Below are 20,145 nucleotides of genomic sequence, written 5' to 3'. Positions count from 1 at the left end.
CCCTCCTCCCCGCCATGAAACCCACAATAATGGATTTCAAAATTAAACAGAAGGGGCAGAATGGGTTCGCGAGCCATTTTGCGAGTTGACACCCCCTCCCCCCCTCACGCTCATAAAAAAAACAACAAATGGGGCAAATTGGGCCTGTTAACTATTTCCCAAATTGACCCCTGATTATGGAAACCGTAGGGCGGAATAGGTTTGTTTATCATTTCCCGAGTTCACCCCCCTTCCTCGCCAGAATAAAACCAAAAATAATCGATTTCAAAATTCAACAGAAGGGGCAGAATAGGTTCCGAGCAATTTCCCGAATTGACTCCCCCCTTGCCGCTCCCTCTCGCTCAATGAGAAAATGATGGGGCAAAACGGGTTTGTTTATCGTTTTCCGACTTGACATCCCTCCTCTCGCCCATTCAGAAAATAAATAACAAATGGGGCGAAATGGGTCTGTGAGCTATTTCCCGCTTGACTCCCTCCCCCTCCCCCCCATCCACCACAATAATGTATTGCGAAATTCGGCAAATGGGGCAAAATGGGTTGGTGCTAATATTCCAAATCAACCCCCCTGCCCCCCCAAACCTATCTAATATTCATAAGTGAAATAGAATAAAAAATATGCCTGCGACTGCTGACAGTTTACCGCCGACTCGATAATTTAACACTGGCGCCATCTCGCGGCATTCTCCCATCTGAACTTCTTTACCATACAGCACACCATCAATCATTTCTCCTAATTATACAAAATAACCTATTAATGGGTATTAATTGGGACCAATTGTTTGTCTATCAGCATTTAAATAATTTTTTGATTATATTCCAATCATTTTTGGCCCATTTTTCGCCTTAAAATGACATCCATGCACATCCATGCTACATCCATGCTACAACATGGATCCTTATTCGCCAGGGTATAATCATGGATATGAACTCTTATGAACTATAAACAAGCAGATAAATTTCGTTATCTCCTCTCATCATTTCGATAAACAGTCCGTAATATGTACCAGAGGATAAACAGTAATAATCCTCATCATTGACATATTTTTCATCCATAACATCTTTTTTCTACGTGTACATATTATTACTCTTAGAAACTATGAACAGCCAGATAAATATTTTCCTGCTTTATTCTCGTCTCAATCATCAGTCCATATTCTTCACTAGAGAATGGAGAATAGCAATCTTCATCATTAATATATTTTTTATCTGCAACATCTTTTTTCTATTCATCAACAAATAATTATTATGGCGAGTGGCGTTATTTTTCGTATTTATCTATACATGAACCCTTACAAACTATGATATGATACAAACACTCAGATAAACTTTTGTACTCTCTCTTCTCGTTTCAATAAACAGCCAGCTATTCACTAGAAAATGATTCATTGCAATCTTCATTATTATCATATTTCTATCAATAATACTTCTTTTCCATTTATAATCAATATATAAAAACTGTGCCAAATATTGGTCTTTATATTTATCGATTTCAACTCTTAAAATTCTTGAACAATGAGATGAGTCTTAAATTCTTTCGTTTCGTTATAAAAAATTATCAAGAATGCACTGGAGAATGAATGATTGAAGTATTTGCCTTCAATATATTTTCATCAAAAAATTTCCTACTCTATTCGTCAATTATAAGAGAACTGCGAGAACGACATTAATTTTCATACCAATTAAATTATCAACAGTGAGATAAATAGTTTTCATTCGCTCTCCTCGTCTCAATAAATAAACAGATGCCTACTAGAAAATAGACAATATTAAGCTCCATCATCATCTTCGACCATAATTACCCTTTTATAACAGGGAGTACATATTTTGATCGTGTGTTCACCACACATCAATTGAGAACATGAAACATACTCAGTGTTAGTCTTCCTGTTCTTATGAGCAGAGTCATAAGCGCAAATACCCTTTGTCTTGTTCTGTGCTCGTGGAGCTCCTTCTTCAGGCAAACCAAGATATTTTCTGGCTAGTTGACGTACACGAGAAAGGATTTGGAATTTCTCAGCTCTGATTGCAAGGAGAGGCTTTGTTAACTCCAGGGCAACAGTCTGAATAAAATCTTTACGTTTGATTTTAATCGTTGAATTGCAATTGTGAATGATCACGGCATTAATCATCACAATATTCATTATAGTAAAGAATAGAGTGAGAAGCCACCTACGGCTGGCTCGACTTACATTGAATTTTCCCTTCATTTGGTCAACTGTGTCGACAGCACCTTTGCTCCCATTATAATAAGTTATGATGGTAGGTTTTTTCTTATCTCCAGTTTCAGGGTCAATACAGGTCCCTGAATGCATGGAGGAAATCAGAACAGTGCAAGTCTTCTTCTTATTATCCGAGATATAAGAAACCATTGTCATCTTTCGATAATAACCAAATAATGCGGAGCAAGGCTCTCGATTCCTCACCACCAGGAATGCAGGAGGGATTTCCCTTTTATTCTTACGCACAGTACAAACTACTGTAGTCCTGTGATTTTCCAGTAGATTGATGATAAGTTGAATCGACGAGAACCAATTGTCCCTTGTGATATTTCTTCCTGTATCTAATGCTGAGGCACACACTCTCTTCACAACGTCATAGGGCTTGTTACTCACTGCTCTCTCAGTTCCAGGATGCTGTCCGACATACAGTTCTGTTGAACAAGATTCTGAATCAACCATGGCAAATATTTTCAAGCCATATTTGTCTGGTTTAGATGGAATGTATTGCTTGAAGCTACACCTCCCCCTGAAGGCAGCAATCATTTCGTCGATTGTCACATTAGGCCCTGGGGAGTACAATTTCAAGCATTTTTCATTGAAATCATCCCAGAATTGTCTGATTGGAGCCATTTTGTCTGTCTTCCTTCTCTCCAAACGTGTTATCCCCTCGTCAAACCTCAGAGCACGAAGTAATAATTTAAATCGATATTCTCTCATCGTCGCTCGAAAATAATCAGGTGATGCACCGTTGGTTTTCCATAGATCATGGATCTCCACATGATTTAGATTCCTTAGTCCGGCAAGGTACAGAAGACCAAAAAATGCTCTGATTTCACACTCATCTGTTAGCGAACAATCAACTGCCCGTTGATAATTTCCCCGAATAGTCGTCAACTTCTCGTTCGTGTAGTCCACGATTTTTTCGATAACGTCGGGAGAGAAATATAGTTCCCAACTCTCAAGACATGTCTCAGCTTCTTTAGCAGGTCCTTTGACTCCTGATTCCACAGTGACGATATTTTCAAGTCGCCTCTTGCCAGCAGGAGGAAATTTTGAACTCCAAACAATAGATTCATCCTTACTGATGAACAATTGCTCGGTTTCGTCATCAGATATCGAGAGGTTTAGAAGATCTTCTGGAGCATCTGGAGATAGTCCTGCCAATGAATCATCTTCAGGTAAAGATTCACGTTCTTCGGGTTCTGCGTCAGAATAGTCAGTGTCTTCATCGTCATCAAATTCAAAAATATCTTCCCCCTCGAGGTTGAACGGTGTTTGCTCCTTCGCAGCCATTATCTGAAATTTATTATTTCTCTAAAAATCATTCTTTTTTTTGCTAATGTAGTATAATCTCATTTTTCTTTCCAAAATAAAAGAAAATTTTATTTCCAACGCTTTGACCGAAGAAAAATATCTTGATGCTAAAAAATAATTTTTCCTGCAGCAAGCTGGCAATATCTCCGAAATTAGTAGCTCTTTAGAAAAATTTCACAAGACATTTTCTGAGAAAATTATTTTTCCTATAAAAATCGTCTTCTCATAACTTCAAATAAACATAACAATTCTGAAGATATTGCAGGGTGTCTCAGAACAAAAAGCTAATGAACTTTCCCCCATCAACTATTATTCAAAAAATTATTTCGTTTTTTTGAGTCAATATTTTTTCTGTAGTTCTGCGAATGAAAAAGAATTAAACATTTGATCAAGTTCAAGGGCTAAAAAAGCATAATAGATAAACAAAGCCTCCAAAAGATGATAAAAATATATACATACCTCATCATAACCTCAACATCTAGCCTCTAGCTTAGCACTGACGAATAAAGTCACCATTCCTCATAATCTATGATTTTATTCTTGATTAATTGCACTGAAAAATCAATTCTTTCCCGATAACAACTATCTGGCTTCTTTGGGATATGAAAACCTGTAGGGGTTATGATCATAAATCGATTTACATTCCTCGTGGCAGTCTTATTCGGATGGATTCTTCCTACACTCATGCGCCCAAATTATTTGTTTGTATTTTAGGATAATTATATTCACTTTTTATATCACGTTGTTTATGATTGATTTGATTTTTATCACAAGAATCACCGCGTAAATACTGTAGTTGTATTCACCGGTGAGTGCCGGTGTGTATAGGTGAAGGAGTGGGGGCAAGTCAAGACGAGCGTGGCAACACTGGGAGAGAAAAACCGCTGACGCCTTTGGTCACCTTGCGAGGGAAGTGCCGCATTTTCGTATTCCTTCCTTCTATTTTATTTTATTCTGTCCACCTGATCGCTTCATTCGATCGAAAAAAAAAATGACTAATTTGTAAAAGCTTCAAAGAACGAATTCTAATTTTATCAGATTTTTCCTAATCATTCATCGCTCGTAAAAAAAAAACCACGCGTTGTGGCAATTCCCTCGCATGGTGACCAAACTAGGGTTAACATAAATTATACCGCCGGCGCGACTGGCATTTGAACTTGAGATTTTACAATTACTAAACCTAACACTCTAACCACTAGACTACCGCATGATTCTTATATATGTAATTTCGTATTGTCATCATGAGTGGTTTGGCCAATCATTGATAGTGTTGTACCTTCATAATTCTTATTTTGTTAAGACGTCTCACGTGATTCCTTCACCATTTAAAGGATTATGTACGGAAAAAATTCAACAAAAAAATCTAGCGAATTTGATAGAAAACTCAACTGGATTTTTATTGAACTTTTCATTAGTTTCTAGCAGATTGTATTAAAAAATTCTGCAGCTTAGCAGTCTTTTTCTTCTTCAGTTGAAATTTTTAATGGAAAATGTTTTATAGTAAAAATCAGTCAAATTCAAATTTTTTGTACAAGCTATTCTATTGATATATTGTCTTTAGAAAATTTCTCGATTAAAATTTTCCAAGTTTCTCCTTCCAAAATTTTACTTAATACTTTTTCATTTAGTATGAGAGCAAAAAATATACAAGAGAGTAAAAGCGAGAGTAAAGAATGAGGATCAGTTGTGTGGATAAAAAATAAGGGTCCCAAGAATGGCGCTCAGAAATAAGGGTCACAACTGAGAGTCACAAGTATCTGGCGTAAGAGGAAATTGTGCGAAGTACGGGTTAAAAAGACAGGTCTCGAGATTTGGGCGTGAGGGTCACAATTAAGAGCAGTAATAAGGTGCAAAATGAAGGTTCAAAGCTGAGGGTCATGAGGGTCAAATGTAACAGCAAAAAATTAGCGTTAGATATGAGGGGGAAAATAAGGAACACAAGAATGAGATTCAGAAATAAGAGTTTAAACTAACCGTCACAAAAATGAAAATCAAATTAAGGGTCAAAACGAAGGGTCACAAGTTTCAGGCGTGAATGTCCGAAATAAGCCTAAAAATGACAGTAATAACAATTACTAGTGAGGGTCAATCACGAAGAAAGATCCTCAGAAATATGATGAGGGTGTAAAAATTACGGGAAGAAGTTGGAAAATTAAATAAGGATCACGAGGGTCAGGTGTAACGGTTAGATACAATTGTCCAAGATAAGAGTCAGAAACAGTGATCACATCCAAGGGTCACGAGTGTCTGGGGTAATAGTTAAGAATGAGAGTCAGAAATGAGGGTCAAAAATGGAAGCCAGGGGTCATAGCGGTCAAATTTTGTTTGCTGATCTGGACGTTCCGTGACCCGTTCAATTCTCCATCGTTTTAGACACCCTTATTTTTTCCGTTCGAAAATTTTTTGCCCCTCATGATCTGAAATTTCAACTCTTATGACCCCAAAATTTGATTGAAAATTTTGACGTTCCATGCAATTTCCTATCATTTCAGACACTCTTTTCCGGTTCACAAAAATTTTAAACCTTATGACCCTAAAATTTTGACCTCTATGAAGTTTCATTGCGGATCTGGACGTTTCATGCAATTTCCTATCGTTTGGGCTATAATTTTTTTCAGTTCAGAAAATTTTCACCCATATGACCCTAAAATTTTAATCTTTATGATCCTTCGACAAGAGTCGAAACTAAGGATCGCGAGGACTAGGCAAAATTTGTGAACGGAAAAAAGTATGTCTCAAACAATAGGAAATTGCATGAAAGGTTACAATTTGCAATAAAATTTTACGGTCCTGAGGGTCATGAAGGTCAAAATTTTAGGGTTATGAGGGTTAGAATTTCAGGGTCATAAAATCATAATCTTTTTGAAGTGAAAAAGAGTGTGTTTCAAATTATAAGAAATTGCATGGAACGTAAATCCTCAGTCAAATTCAGAGTCACAAGATTAAAAACCTAGGGTGATCAGGGTCAAAATTTTTTTCAATGGAAAAAAAGTATGTCTCAAACGATAGAGAATTGCATATACATCCAGATCTACAAAACAAATTTTTTCACCCTCATGACCCCCTACTTCCATTTTTCGCTCTCATGCCTGACCCTTATCTCTAACCCTGACGCCATCCGACTCGTTATCTTTAGATTTGCTTATTGTTTCCGACTTGAATTTTTGACAATTATAGCTGACCCTTACACCTGACCCTTGTGACCCTTAGTTTTGGCTCTTACTTTTGACCTCCATTTTTGTGACGAATAACTTAAACTCTTATTTTTGGATCTTATTCCTGTGTTCCTTATATTTCCCCCTCACATCTGACGTTCATTTTTTACCGTTACATTTGACCCTCGTGATCCTTAGCTTCGAACCGTCATTTCGAACCTTATTATTGATCTTAATTCTGACCCTCACGCCCAAACCTCATGCTCTTTTGTTTTGAACCGTATTTCGCACTCTTACGCCAGACCCTTGAGATCTTTAGTTGTGACGCTTGTTTCTGACCTCCATTCTTGTGACCCTTATTTTTTATCCACACACCTGACTCTCCTGACGCTCAGTTTTGATCATTGTATATTTTTGACTATTATTCTCCCCCACCTCTCCAGCCTTGTAATAGATCCCTCATGTTAGGACCTCCCCTCCTTCAACCAAATTTCCATTGTCAAAAAAGAAACAATAAATACTAAATACTAAGTACGAAATATTTAAGTGAATAAGTATTTCGTATTTACACTGAAAGAAATATTCAGTAAAAATGACGTATCTTTTCCGTAATTCCGGAGCGAAATGTTCTTGTAGGAAATTTTACGGAACTGTCACGGAATTTTTCTAATAAATACTAAATATTCGACTATTTCGTATTTAAGTGTATGGAAAATACTAAATATTGAAGTATTTAATAGTTTCCTAAGTTTCTAAATACTAAATGAATTAATATTTAGTATTTGAATTGGCATTTAAATAGAAAAGTATTGAGTTTTGCCTATGATTCTTCTATCGAAATTCTGCGGTTCAAACTTTATACAGTTTTTTGTTTCATTTTTTCAAGTCGAAGAATGTTTCATAGAAAATGTTTCAATAGAAAAAGTTTTATAGAAAGATGAAGTTCTACTGATTTTTCCTCTAATAAAGCTCCTAGTTAACATTTGTTTGTATTTCGCAGCACATTTTTTAATAGAATCAGTCAAAAACTAATAGAATTTTCTATAGAATTCGTTAGATTTTCCTATGAATTTTTTTCATGCGCGAAGTCAAAAATTTCATTCAAAATTAAACTATGTTCATTATTGCTACGCCTTTTAAATTTTTGGATTCTGAATCGAAGCTTTGTAATTGTTAGTTTGAATGAGTTTTCAATTTTGTCTGGAAATAATATAAAATGTCATAGCACATCTGAGAATTAATTGGACGATGTTTGAATAAACATTTGAAATTTTGGTTAATAGTTGTCGTTTCTCCTCTCTTTGAAAAATACCATTGCAACTGAATCGATTTATATTAATTAATATTGATTTTCAATGCAATCAGCATTTTTCACTTGAAAAAAAACGGAGAGACTCGAACTTGAAAACTCTGTGGCCGGAGGCAAGCGCTTTACGTGCTCGGCCACGACGATATAACAATAATTAAAAAATTCGAAACTTGTTAAAAAAAAAGAAATTGGCCTTTTGCGAGTAGAGTTATTAAGAGGATTAAAAGAGATCTTGGAGGGAGATAAGTGAAAGAGATCACCGGACTAAGAAAATGGTGGAGAATGAATAGAGTACTTGGATCTCCGAAACAGAGCATCAATAGAGGCCCCGTCGGTGAGGAAGATCAAAAAGAGAACGAAGGGAGAATTCCAATCCCAGAAAGAGTTTGCAACGAGACCTGGGAGCTCAAAAAAAGGTCTCATATTTCGACTCGGGTATTTTTGAAAAACTTACCGACTCAATTTTTTTGGTTGTGCATTCTCAATGCACGACTCCCTTCCCGAGTGGCAATTTTAGTCAGGTCTTGATCAGACACTGATCAGGTTACCTTATCAGATTCTGATCAGGTATGTAACGCTATAATTTTGGATTTTCCACTAAGGTTTCGCCGCCTACCTTCATTAGGCATTAAATAAATTTTAATTTTTTGAGACAAAAAATTAGTAACTTCCTAGCCGGAAATCGAACCCGGGACCTCCCAATGTCGCGTCGGGTGCTCTTACTTTTTTTATATTTTTATAACGTTTATTCAGTTGCTGATAATGCTAATACATAAGAGGTGTTGAATCTACGACTAAAAAAATATACACCAAAAAACTTCAGACATAAATGTTGATAAAAGACTTCATGGCTGTTTTACAGCATCTCAGAAAAATCGTAAGTAATATAATATGTGGTATAGCTTATTGTTGAAGTTGGTAGGTCAGGCGTTCGAAATAACGAGGCAGTTGATATTATCAAGAAACGTTTTAATGTTACTCGTCAAGGCACACAGGTCGAAGTGACGCAGGCACACGCAGTGTCGATTCACATCCCAGTCCATAAGAATAAGTATTAAGTAGTTAATAGAGATAGGACCAGTTGACGGGGAGCTGGCACCCTCTTCCAACACTCCCTCCCGACAGCTTCCCGTCCTCCTTAATCTAGTTTTTCTTCTTTCCTGAACACACAATAAGAATGTCATTAGATATTTACATTCAATATTTTATCAACTTGACGTTTATGTAATTCAAACGTCAAAGGTTTTGTAAACACGTTAGCTAATTGATCTCTTGAGCATATCCATTTTACTTTGATCAAGTTTAGCTTTACACATTCTTTAATATGATGAGCTTTAACATCAATAATGTGTCTTAATCTATTTCCCCCACTCGTCTCTGTACAACTCGTCGCTGCTCTGTTATCGCACTATAATATCATTGGCAGCTTGGGTGGAAAAATTAACTTTAAAGAGTTAATTTAGTTTTAAAGAGTTATATTAATTTAGTTTTGAAGAGTTATATATAGATAACATCTCTTGACTGGTCTCGCTCATTGCAACATATTCAGCCTGACAAGTTGACAATACAACGTAAGATTGCTTGTGAGTTCTCCAAATAATAGAGTCCCCAAATAATTTAATCACAAATCCACACGTAGTCAATGAGTTCTTGTAATCAGGAAAACTAGAATCAGAGTATGCTTCAATTTCGTTAGTCTCACCAGCATACCTCAGACCCAGAGTAGAAGTACCCCTTAGATACCTAAGTACCCGTTTTACCATCTTGCAATCCTCATCAGTTGGATTCACCTGGTGTCTACTCAAGACATTGACAGCGTAAGAAATATCTGGCCTGGTAGTTCCTGCCAAATACAACAAACTACCTACAATTTCCCGATATGGGCAATTCTTTAGCTTATCATTAATTACGAGGGCTTCCTCTTCAAAGTCAGATTCTCTCTGTTTACGTTCATGACTTGAGGCCTGTGTTGTGAGCATTGGAGTTCTCTGGGGATACATGTCATGGATACCGTATCTAGTTAACAACTTTTCGATATATTTCTCTTGACTCAACTTTAGAATACGGTTTTCCCGATCTCTTCTAATTGAAATGTTTAGAAATTCTTTTGGCTCACCTAATACCGTCATTTCAAATTCTGAACTCAATTTCCGTTTGACTTCATTCATTTTGAGTCTATCATTACTGGCCATGATTATGTCATCAACATACAATAACAGAATCCAAAATTTGTTCTGACAACCCCAAGTGAACAAACAAGGCTCCAAATCAGAATTCACTAACAACGAACACTACGCAGGTGTCCCCCTCCGATTTCGATGAAACTTAAATATGTTATAGGGGACCCAAAACTAAGGGACACGTATTTTTTTGTAGCTGCCCATATTGGGTTTTAGGGGGTGAAAGTGCTCTCTGAAGTTGACCACCTCTCGGGGTTATTTTTCGATTGCACACATAAGGAAGCTTTTTGACCAAATCTTTCGCAGTGTATCATGAAGGTCACAAGGAATGATGAAAATGCGAATTAGAACCGTCTGCGGGGGGTGAAATATGGAGGGTAAACTACCCTCGTGAAAATTCATTTTTCTCATAGAAAAAAAACTTTCGATGGAAATCCCATGGGATAAATTCCATTTGAACAAGTAGAAAAAAATACAGAATACCTGTTTTGTTTTTTTTTTAATCGAAATTTAAAACTTAAAAAATAGATTTTTCGTGAATTGCGAAATTTCAAACTTTTTCCTGTACAAAACGAAGCTTACGGCTAATGATGAGGAAAACCATTGGGACAGGATCCTGGAGTGGTGTCGGGGAGGTCAACTACCTTTGGGAGGGGGGGAGAGATTTTTTTCAATAAGGGAGAAAAAATATCGATGAGAATTTTACGAAATACATTTCGTTCGAAAGCATGAGACAATTTAAAGCACATATTTAAGATTTTTTCCGCAAATTAGACTTTTAAGGTAAGAAACATCGATTCTTTGAAAAATTATGGGTTTTAAATTGTTTGTTATAATAGACTGATCTTACACGGAATGATAAGTGAAACAATTGAAATAGTCTTCGGGAGTGAAACTTGAGGGCTTAACAATCCTCATAGTATTTTATCGAATCGATCGGACCAACGTCATTCATTTTCAAAAGAAATCAGTAATGACCATGAATCTAAAAAATTTCCCCAAAGGCCAGAGTAGAGATTCCATTAAATGGCGTCCATTTCCAATTTGGAAAAATGAGTTATGATGAAATATTTTGAGGAATTCAAATTTTCATCTCTATATGAACGTGGATGGGTGGTACAAAGAAGAGCCGATGATTTTGTATAGTAAATAATGGATCGATGATAAAATGTATTTCGGTTGCTCTTATCGCTTCGATGTGATATCGTTTTCAATGAGACGTAAATGGCGACATATGACAATACCATTCTGTTTGATAATGCAGAACCACAACTGAAGAATATTCGGGAGTTGTAAACATATTGATGCAAATGGCTCATTTGTTATCTGAGGATGAAATTACTCTGATCAATATAACTTATACGATATCAATGTTTTTCATTTCCATCCCTCTTGTGAATTACAATCAGTCTATGAACATACATCGAAGAGAAAAGTAGTTTTTCGGTGAGTGTCGTGATCTATACTTGTTCTACCATGAAAGTTAATCCGACCAACGTTATCCGACTTCTGATGGCAACATTTGAAGTTCTCAATCTTGCTTAAATACCCGTAAACAACGAGGAACGTGAATTAGCAGACACGTTCGAAAGGATATTGATTCAATCAATGGAGGAATATAATGGAGTTGAAATGATCGAAGAAACATCCCTGGATTTTCAAGAGCCTTATAAAGATATCGAAATGATAGCGGTCGAGGATAAAGAATTTCAACCACATACAGAAGAATCACCTGACAGTTGTTCGGAGGATGAGGAACCTGTAGATTTCGAATATAAAAAGAATGCCGTTGACTTCTGGAGAAGTGGAAAAAAGAAGAAGAATCTCTCTATAGAAACTGTTTCCCATCGATTCAGGAAGGTGAAATCGCGTAGACAGTTACGACGCTGAGCGAATCAAATCAATAAAGGAGGGACATACATGGAGAAGTTGAAACGCATTTCGGAGTGCACATCAAAGAATATGAAGAATGCTATCGATGCAGGTTTGATCGTCCACGATACTGACCTCCAAAGGTGAGCCCTGCAAGCTCGGAAGGGAATCGGCTTCGAAGACGTTCGTTTTACAGCTTCGTCCAGGTAGTTGCATTATTTTAAACGAGCACACCGCATAACATCCCGGAAGATTAACAAATTCATCACCAGAAAAACATTAGAGACTCGGGAAGAGTTACAAAAACAAGCGGACGAATTCCTCCTGAAAGTTCGATCTTATTGGGATACGTATGGTCCAGAAAACATTTATAATACTGATCAAAGTGGTTTCCAATTGGAAATTCATTCAGGGCGAACGTTAGCTGAAGAAGGTACTAAACAAGTAGCGTGCGTCGTACAATCGATAACTTCAACGACACATAGTTATACAGTACAACCTCTGATTTCTGCTGATGGAAAATTACTTTCACCTCTCTTCCTGATTTTGAATGAACCTTCTGGAACTTTCGGTCCAATCGTGGAACAAAATCCCTTCAAACCTGCGCATGTGTTCATCACCGCTTCAAAATCGGGAAAACTCACTTCACGTATGACAATATTTAAGACCTAACAAACATGATATGTTCTATACAATATTTAGGATTATCATCTAGTACTTGATTTTTCAGAGCATTTCAAAACCTGGTTGAATTAAGTCTTTTTTCCAAACGTGGGTCCTAGAAGTCTACTGTTAATCGATTGCTGGAGCGGACACTGTCCTCAAGTCGTGAAAGAAATTACTCCTCCGGATAAAGAATTATTAACTATGTTGATACCAAAGGGGACTACTGGAAAAATTCAACCCCTTAACGTATATGATTTTAGGATATGGAAGAATTATGTTCGTCATTTTTCGGATAGTGTCGTCCTAATGGACTATGATATTAATTTACATTTGCGGAACAATATCATAAAGTTACAGTCTTTAGTCCATAATCAATTATCATCACCAAGGTATCAAAATTTATTTCGTTATGCTTGGTTTCAGAGTGGTTACATTTCTAAAAAACCAGATGAATTCGAAAATCCTGTCGATTTTGCATTCGGGCAATCATCTCATCCGCACTGTGATATTGAAGGCTGTTCCAATATTGCAGTAGTCAGATGCTCATGGTGCAAAAAATCACTTTATTTGCTGCATTTTTTTTAAGAACTAGGCAGATCGCGCGCTTCGCGCGCGCTACCTCGGTTGCATGAAATTGATATTTGTCGTCATTTTCATGAATTATAAATCCCCCGACTTACGAACTACGTGATCCTACATTTTGTCAATTTTTTCATTATATTTCAATCACGTTTTAATATTTATATCAGAAATAATTATAATTATTGTGACAATTAAATTAACCAACTATAAACCAACTTTAAACAGAAACTTCACTTCATTCTCCTGACAACTTTACAAATGATAACGATGTTCAAATCGATTCGTCATACAAATTGTCGGATCGAATCGAAAGCTTCATCATTACCAATAAATGATTTCGAAAAATGGAAAATATCAATGCATTTTTAATGGGGCATCAGTTTGGTGTCAATTTTTTGAACGTAAATGTGATATTTCCATATTTAAGCATTAGGTACTTACACAGATTTGGACAATAACCGAGGAAATTTTCCTCATGAAGAGGAAAAAATTTGAATTTTCGCAGCGTGATATCCCAAAATCAAATTATTATTGCTTATCAGAATTTATCTATTGGATGGAATGGATAAAACACGGTATTAATTGCAAGATCTCGATAAGATCTTCAAATTAATATATAATACATCCCCGCTGGTGAAGTCCAAAGCATCATTTTTTGTCAGAAACTATGATTTTTTAAGTGTGACATGAAGTAAAATAAAAAGTAGAAACAATCTATCATAATTGGATGAAAATTCCACGAAATCAGATTTTTTATGTACCATTTTGAAGAACTAACAATACCCTTCAAAATGATGTACGAATTCTTCACTTTACTTCAACGATAGTGATTGAAAAATGCGAACTAATCTGAATTCAGAAAAAAATCAAGAAATTAAATTCTTAGATAAAATCTCCTATAAGTTGATCAAACTTGGCTGTAATCAAATAGTTCAGGGGTCAATTTGAAGGCAATTTAATATGCTTTGAATTATATATAACATATTCCCACAAACTTGAAGAAAAAAACAGAAAATATCATCGTTTATAGAAAAAAAATGGAAATTTTCAAAACGTGACATGCCAAAATCGATGCATTATCGCTTGTAACAATTGATCTAATGGTTGGAATCAATAATATAAGGTATCAATTTGAAGATCCCGATGAAACCTTCGAATTGATATATGATATATTTCCGCTGATTAAGTATAAACCCTTGATAAATTACAAAAATTGTCATTTTCTAGGTGTGACAAAACATAGAAAATGGAAAAAAACTGTAATAAATTGATGAAAATCCAATTAAATCGCATTTTTAATACACCATTTCGAAAAACAGTACATGTTCTTCAAAATGATGTATAAATATCTTTGTTTAAGCCACTTGAAAGCATCGAAAAATCCATCCGAAGTTAATTTTTCAAGTGACACATGAAAATTCACTTATCGCCTAAAACTTTCATAACTCAATGAAAAATGGTCAGAATTGGATGAAACAGTCGTCACTTTGGAACTCATTTAATGAGTTTTCCAAAGATTGTACTATATATATGGTTCATAGAAAAGGAAAAAGAACTTGAGTATAGAAAACAAAGAAAAAAGCCTGGTAACGCTCACGGATTTTTTACTTATGGAATATCATTTTTGTACACATTACGTCCCCTAATACTATCTATACTGTAGATTGATCCCAACAGAAAGTATGCTGATTGAGAACATAATACTAGAAGGAATAAATGGTCTGAGCTTCTATAATAATATCAATGTATATTCTGAATTCCATCATTTCGGGATTACTACCATCATTGTTTCCTTTTCATATCGGATCTTCATTCAATCCTTACCATTTAGTTCGGACTATGGTACTGTGATACAAGTAGACGGATAATTAAAAGGTTGTAATTCATATATAACTACTAATGGACATTTTTATGGGTTCAAATTTCGATATTTCTTATTATTCTTTACTCTTTCAAATGAATTCTGTTCACTAATATAATTAAAAGTAATTCCCAGAAAGGTTATTTAGCCTCCAAGTGTTACTTCCAGAGAGTCATCACTCAACTTTTTTATGTACCAAAAAATCGAAGACTTGTATATAATTTTAAAAAAAAGTATTTTACTTTCAATTTTCATTTGGGGAAAAGAATCCCAGGATGTGCTTTGAATTGTCTCATGCTTTCGAACGAAATGTGTTTCGTAAAATTCTCATCGATATTTTTTCTCCCTTATTAAAAAAAATTCCCCCTCCCCCCAAAGGGTAGTTAACCTCCCCGACATCACTCCTGGATCCTGTCCCAATGGTTTCCCTCATCATTAGCCGTAAGCTTCGTTTTGTACAGGAAAAAGTTTGAAATTTCGCAATTCACGAAAAATCTATTTTTTAAGTTTTAAATTTCGATTAAAAAAAGACAAAACAGGTATTCTGTATTTTTTTCTACTTTTTCAAATGGAATTTATCCCATGGGATTTCCATCAAAAGTTGTTTTTCTATGAGAAAAATGAATTTTCACAAGGGTAGTTTACCTCACCGTTTGTTTCTATTTTTCTTTCAAACACCCACCTAGAGTCAATTATGTTAGCTTTCTGTCCGTTTTTATTACTTATTGGTCTGTCTACAATTTTCCATACGTTGTTTTTGCTCATCGATTTAAATTCCTCTTCCACGGCTGATACCCAGATTTTTTCGTCAACACTTTGCATAGTCTCAGTGAAATTCGCGGGATCTGAATTGGAACCAGCGAGCAGTGCATGACAGCTCTCGTCAGTAGATTTGTCCACTCCTAATTCCAGTTCCCCTTGTGACAGACAAGCCAGGAACATTCCGGTACTTAATTCTGGATTAATTATTTGTTTAGCAGGAGCGGATTCTTGTGTCATTTTCTCATCAGGGATGATAATCTGTTTCTCATCAGAAGAGGTGGCTATCTTTCTTGGTCTGCCCCTTCTCCTCTTGGCTACTCGCTCCGATTTGGATTCATCATCCAAATCGTTTGAATTCTTTTCAAATTCTACAAACCACCTGTCTTTATCAGTCACTTGAGGAACCTCGGGAAAGTCTTCAATTTCTCCCTTTTTATACTTATCACCGTAAACTTTCTTTCCGTTAAATCTGACATGCCTACTCTCATAAAATTTTCCTTCTTCAGGTACTAGCAGAATGTACCCTGTTGGAGTGTAGCCAACCAAAACACCTCGTATACCTACTGCCCCGAATTTAGGTCCGACCTTTCTCTGTACCTTTATGTACGCAAGACTGCCGAGTCTTTTAACTTGACCAACATCAAAGCTATGTCCCGGTGCAAATTCTTCTAATGGAGTTTTTATTTCATTGGATTTGTGGGGAGTATGATTGTAGGAGTAAGCCGCGGCAGACAGAGCCAGGTCCCACATGCTTTCGGGTAATTTAGCGTCAAACATGTAGACTCGAACCTTCTTCTGGATTGTCTGGTTGTACCGTTCCGCGACCCCGTTATGCTCAGGTGTATCGGGACATGCCAGTTGCAATTCTGCCCCTAGTCTTTTCAACACTTCAACTGTATGTCCCCCTGTAAATTCGGTATTCTGATCTGATCTGAGATAACACACTTTAGCATCGTAACCCAACAGATTCCTACCCCTCCTAACAAACATTTCAAGGCAGTGACCTGTTTCACCTTTTGTTCTCATCGGGTATGCCATCGCGAATCTCGATTTATCATCAATGAATACAGATATATACCTGTATCCCTTCGGATGTGAACTCAGGGATATGGGTCCCATCACGTCAGAATAAATAATCTGAAGAGGTTCTGACGCTCGAGTTCTTATTTTAGGAAACGGTAATCTATTAAATTTGGAAACCAAACATACTTTGCACTCCATTATAGACTCATCAAACACCACGTTTCTAAGTTCTTTATTTTCTGGAAATTTTAATTGGACAGCTTTGAGATACGCTAGAGATGCATAACCTAGTCTCACGTGCCACAACATGGCTTTGTTATTTGTTTGAAACAAATCTTTTCCAACTTCAAACGGATCCAAATTCTCAGTACTTACATTAGATTGAGCTTCATCTGCATTGTTTATTTTTCTGTCTCAGATAGAGTAATCGAAATTGGAGTGAATGAGTTGGTCGTGAATCGGTTTAGAAGTTTCGGTCTTTTGAAGCTCTTCAGATTGCACAATATTATCTAACTTCACTGGCTCGTCTGCAATTTGTGTGTTATTTTCGCTCAACGGTTCTACGTTAGAAGATTCTTTCGATTTACTAGTGGTATTTCGCATCACATAATTACTAGTCCCTCTTTCATTATTCACCATATTGGCTATCACCCGTCTAATCGTGTTTTTACACATTTGCTTGTTTAATTGATTGTATTTAATTTTTTATAACTCAACAATCCAAAATGGTTTCCGGTAAACCCCTGAGATAAAAGACTCGTTCGACTCCGGATTAAAGATGTCTATTCTTTTGTCATCTAAGTATATAGCATGACCTATTTCAGCGAATCTTCTCAGTGACAGCAAGTTGGCCTGAAGAGACTCAGCGAATATAACCTCATCTATTTCGAAAGTGTTGCCATCTACCAATTCAACCTCTACTTGATTGACTCTCTCCGTTTTCAAATTCGCCGCTTCATTTTTGTTTGCACATTTGATAACACTTTTGTTTCGCTCGTCGAGGGATTTAAATATTATCTTTGAATTGGATAGATGCTCCGTAGCACCAGAATCAGCCAGGAATTTAACGATAAATTTATTTTCGAAATAATCCGTTGAATCTACCAACATTGCTTGAGTTTCAATAAAATCGTCATTCGCTTCCATGTAATTTTCTGAATTGTACATATTCAGCCTACCTTTATCTTTGTTGTCTCCAGCTGGAGTCTTGCTAGTATCTTCCTTATTAAATTTAGTATAAGTTTTGGATTTTCAGTACTTGCTATCATGTCGATTGCTCTGACTCTGGAACCTAGTCCTTTTGACATTTCTCGAATCATAAGATTCTGAATTTTCATGTCTCCTTTTCAACGACCCAACTGTACGCCCAGATCCCCGAAAACCTTTCCCATGCCAACGACCACCTTTATTGTTTGAATTAGGTTTATTAGGCTCACCTGAGTTTGGACACTCCTTATTAATGTGCCCATACTCCTTGCACTTGTAGCAAAGTTTTCCTTTGCCCTTACCTGGGCAGAACCGACCGAGATGCCCAAAACCTCCACATTCAAAACACCTGTCGTCTTTGCTCACCAGGTTTGCTGCTCTAACCTCTCCAGCCTCGTCATTGGTCTGCTTCCTGGCTGCCTCGTCCTGCATGACAACAAGTTTCAATTGTTCATAATTAGGGGGTTGTTCACCCTTGAGCTCGGCAGCGGATTGGAGGAATCGCACCATGGATGCAGAACCCATAATAGCATTGCTAAATGCATTTCTTTTCTCCTCGTCGGATAGAGGAACAGCATCTGTAGCATTTTCGTACTTACGAATTGCATCTTCAAACTTTTCACTGAACTCACTCGCAGTCATCTTACCAATAATATATTTCATATTCGATATTTCTTTTCTCACCGTGAAAGATGAGACATTGGTCTCATATCTTTTGATTTCTTTGAGCTTAATCAAGATCTCCACTGGATCATCAAGTGAGACTACCTTGGAATGATAATTCTTGTCAATATGATTGCCAAAATGTCTCTCACTTTGAATTTATGCTCATTCAAGGTACTTTGATCACCAGCGAAATCAACCCTTGGATCGATGACATGCATGAGTCTATGGGATCTGACCTCTGACTTGAAGTAGTCATAAAAATGCTCAAATCTTGTGCTATTATCTAATTTATTGTCTCTTTTGACTGAAGGTCCTTTGTTCATGATATCTAATCTGATAGCATCGGCAACTAATTTAGCATCGCTAGTGTCAGTGCCTCTGTTTTGACTATTGATTTGACTCTTTAAAGTATTCATGTGTTTCTCTATAATATTTTCTACCACAGCTGCTAATTCCTCATTATTATCCACGTCGTGACTGTCATTAGCCTGGTTAGGTGTTTCTTTCACCTCGTCACTGGTATCACCAGACTCTATCCAGTCCACGACTTTCTCCAATCCCTATTCGAGTTTCTGGAACCTCTCATCACGTTCCGCCTTCTCTTCCCTTAGCTCATGCAGCGAGGACTTCTGACTCTCCAACAAACCCCTGCTGGTGTTTATTTGGATATTCGTGACCCTTATGAGAGTGTCATACATGCACTCCATTTTCTCGCAGATATTCTCTAGTCGTTGATCGACTGGAATTTTCCGTTTTGGCACAATGGGAATAGATTTTGTTGGATCATTCACAGGAGTGGGTGTTGGGCGTATTATTTGAACTTCAGGTTCGATATATTCAATATTAGTTATTTTGGGTTTATTGTTACCTAACTTGAAAGCTGCAGCAACTACCGACTCGTCAGTTTTCCCAGCTGGGACTTCCACACCCTCATCACCAACCTTTAGCTCACCCTCGTCAGCAACATTTTGTCTGCCCTCGTTGCCGTTGGTTTTCTGACCCCCGCTCTCCTGACCCTCACCCATCTTGCTGACCTCGGTAGTAGGCTGATGTGGTTGTTCCTCGTACACCTTGGGCATGATTGGAATTCTGTTGGCCAAAATTTTCTTTTCGTACCATTCGACCAACGATTTCCACTGATTATCAGTCATCATGTCTTTGCCTGTTAGGATAAGGTGGGTTAGGATTTACATTTACATATATATATATATATATATATATATATATATATATATATATATATATATATATATATATATATATATATATATATATNTATATATATATATATATATATATATAATGTCCTGCTGTTAAAGATGTGAACACT

The 20,145-nt window shown here is 36.5% G+C and overlaps 1 protein-coding gene across 1 annotated transcript; it reads right to left on the bottom strand.

The window, feature by feature from the left end:
* Positions 1-9,140: 9,140 nt before the first annotated feature.
* Positions 9,141-19,966, bottom strand: LOC107042524. Its single transcript, XM_015263592.1, has 6 exons — positions 19,405-19,966; positions 18,965-19,347; positions 18,380-18,917; positions 15,881-17,287; positions 9,700-9,861; positions 9,141-9,157 (listed from the first exon to the last, which is right to left on the bottom strand). Exons 1-6 carry the CDS (start codon positions 19,964-19,966, stop codon positions 9,141-9,143), a joined length of 3,069 nt encoding a protein of 1,022 aa, XP_015119078.1.
* Positions 19,967-20,145: the final 179 nt, after the last annotated feature.

This window comes from Diachasma alloeum, unplaced genomic scaffold (assembly GCF_001412515.2).
Source record: "Diachasma alloeum isolate Michigan unplaced genomic scaffold, Dall2.0 Dall_scaffold_00488, whole genome shotgun sequence".
NCBI classification, from domain to species: domain Eukaryota; kingdom Metazoa; phylum Arthropoda; class Insecta; order Hymenoptera; family Braconidae; genus Diachasma; species Diachasma alloeum.
This window is presented reverse-complemented; position numbering and strand designations above follow the sequence as displayed.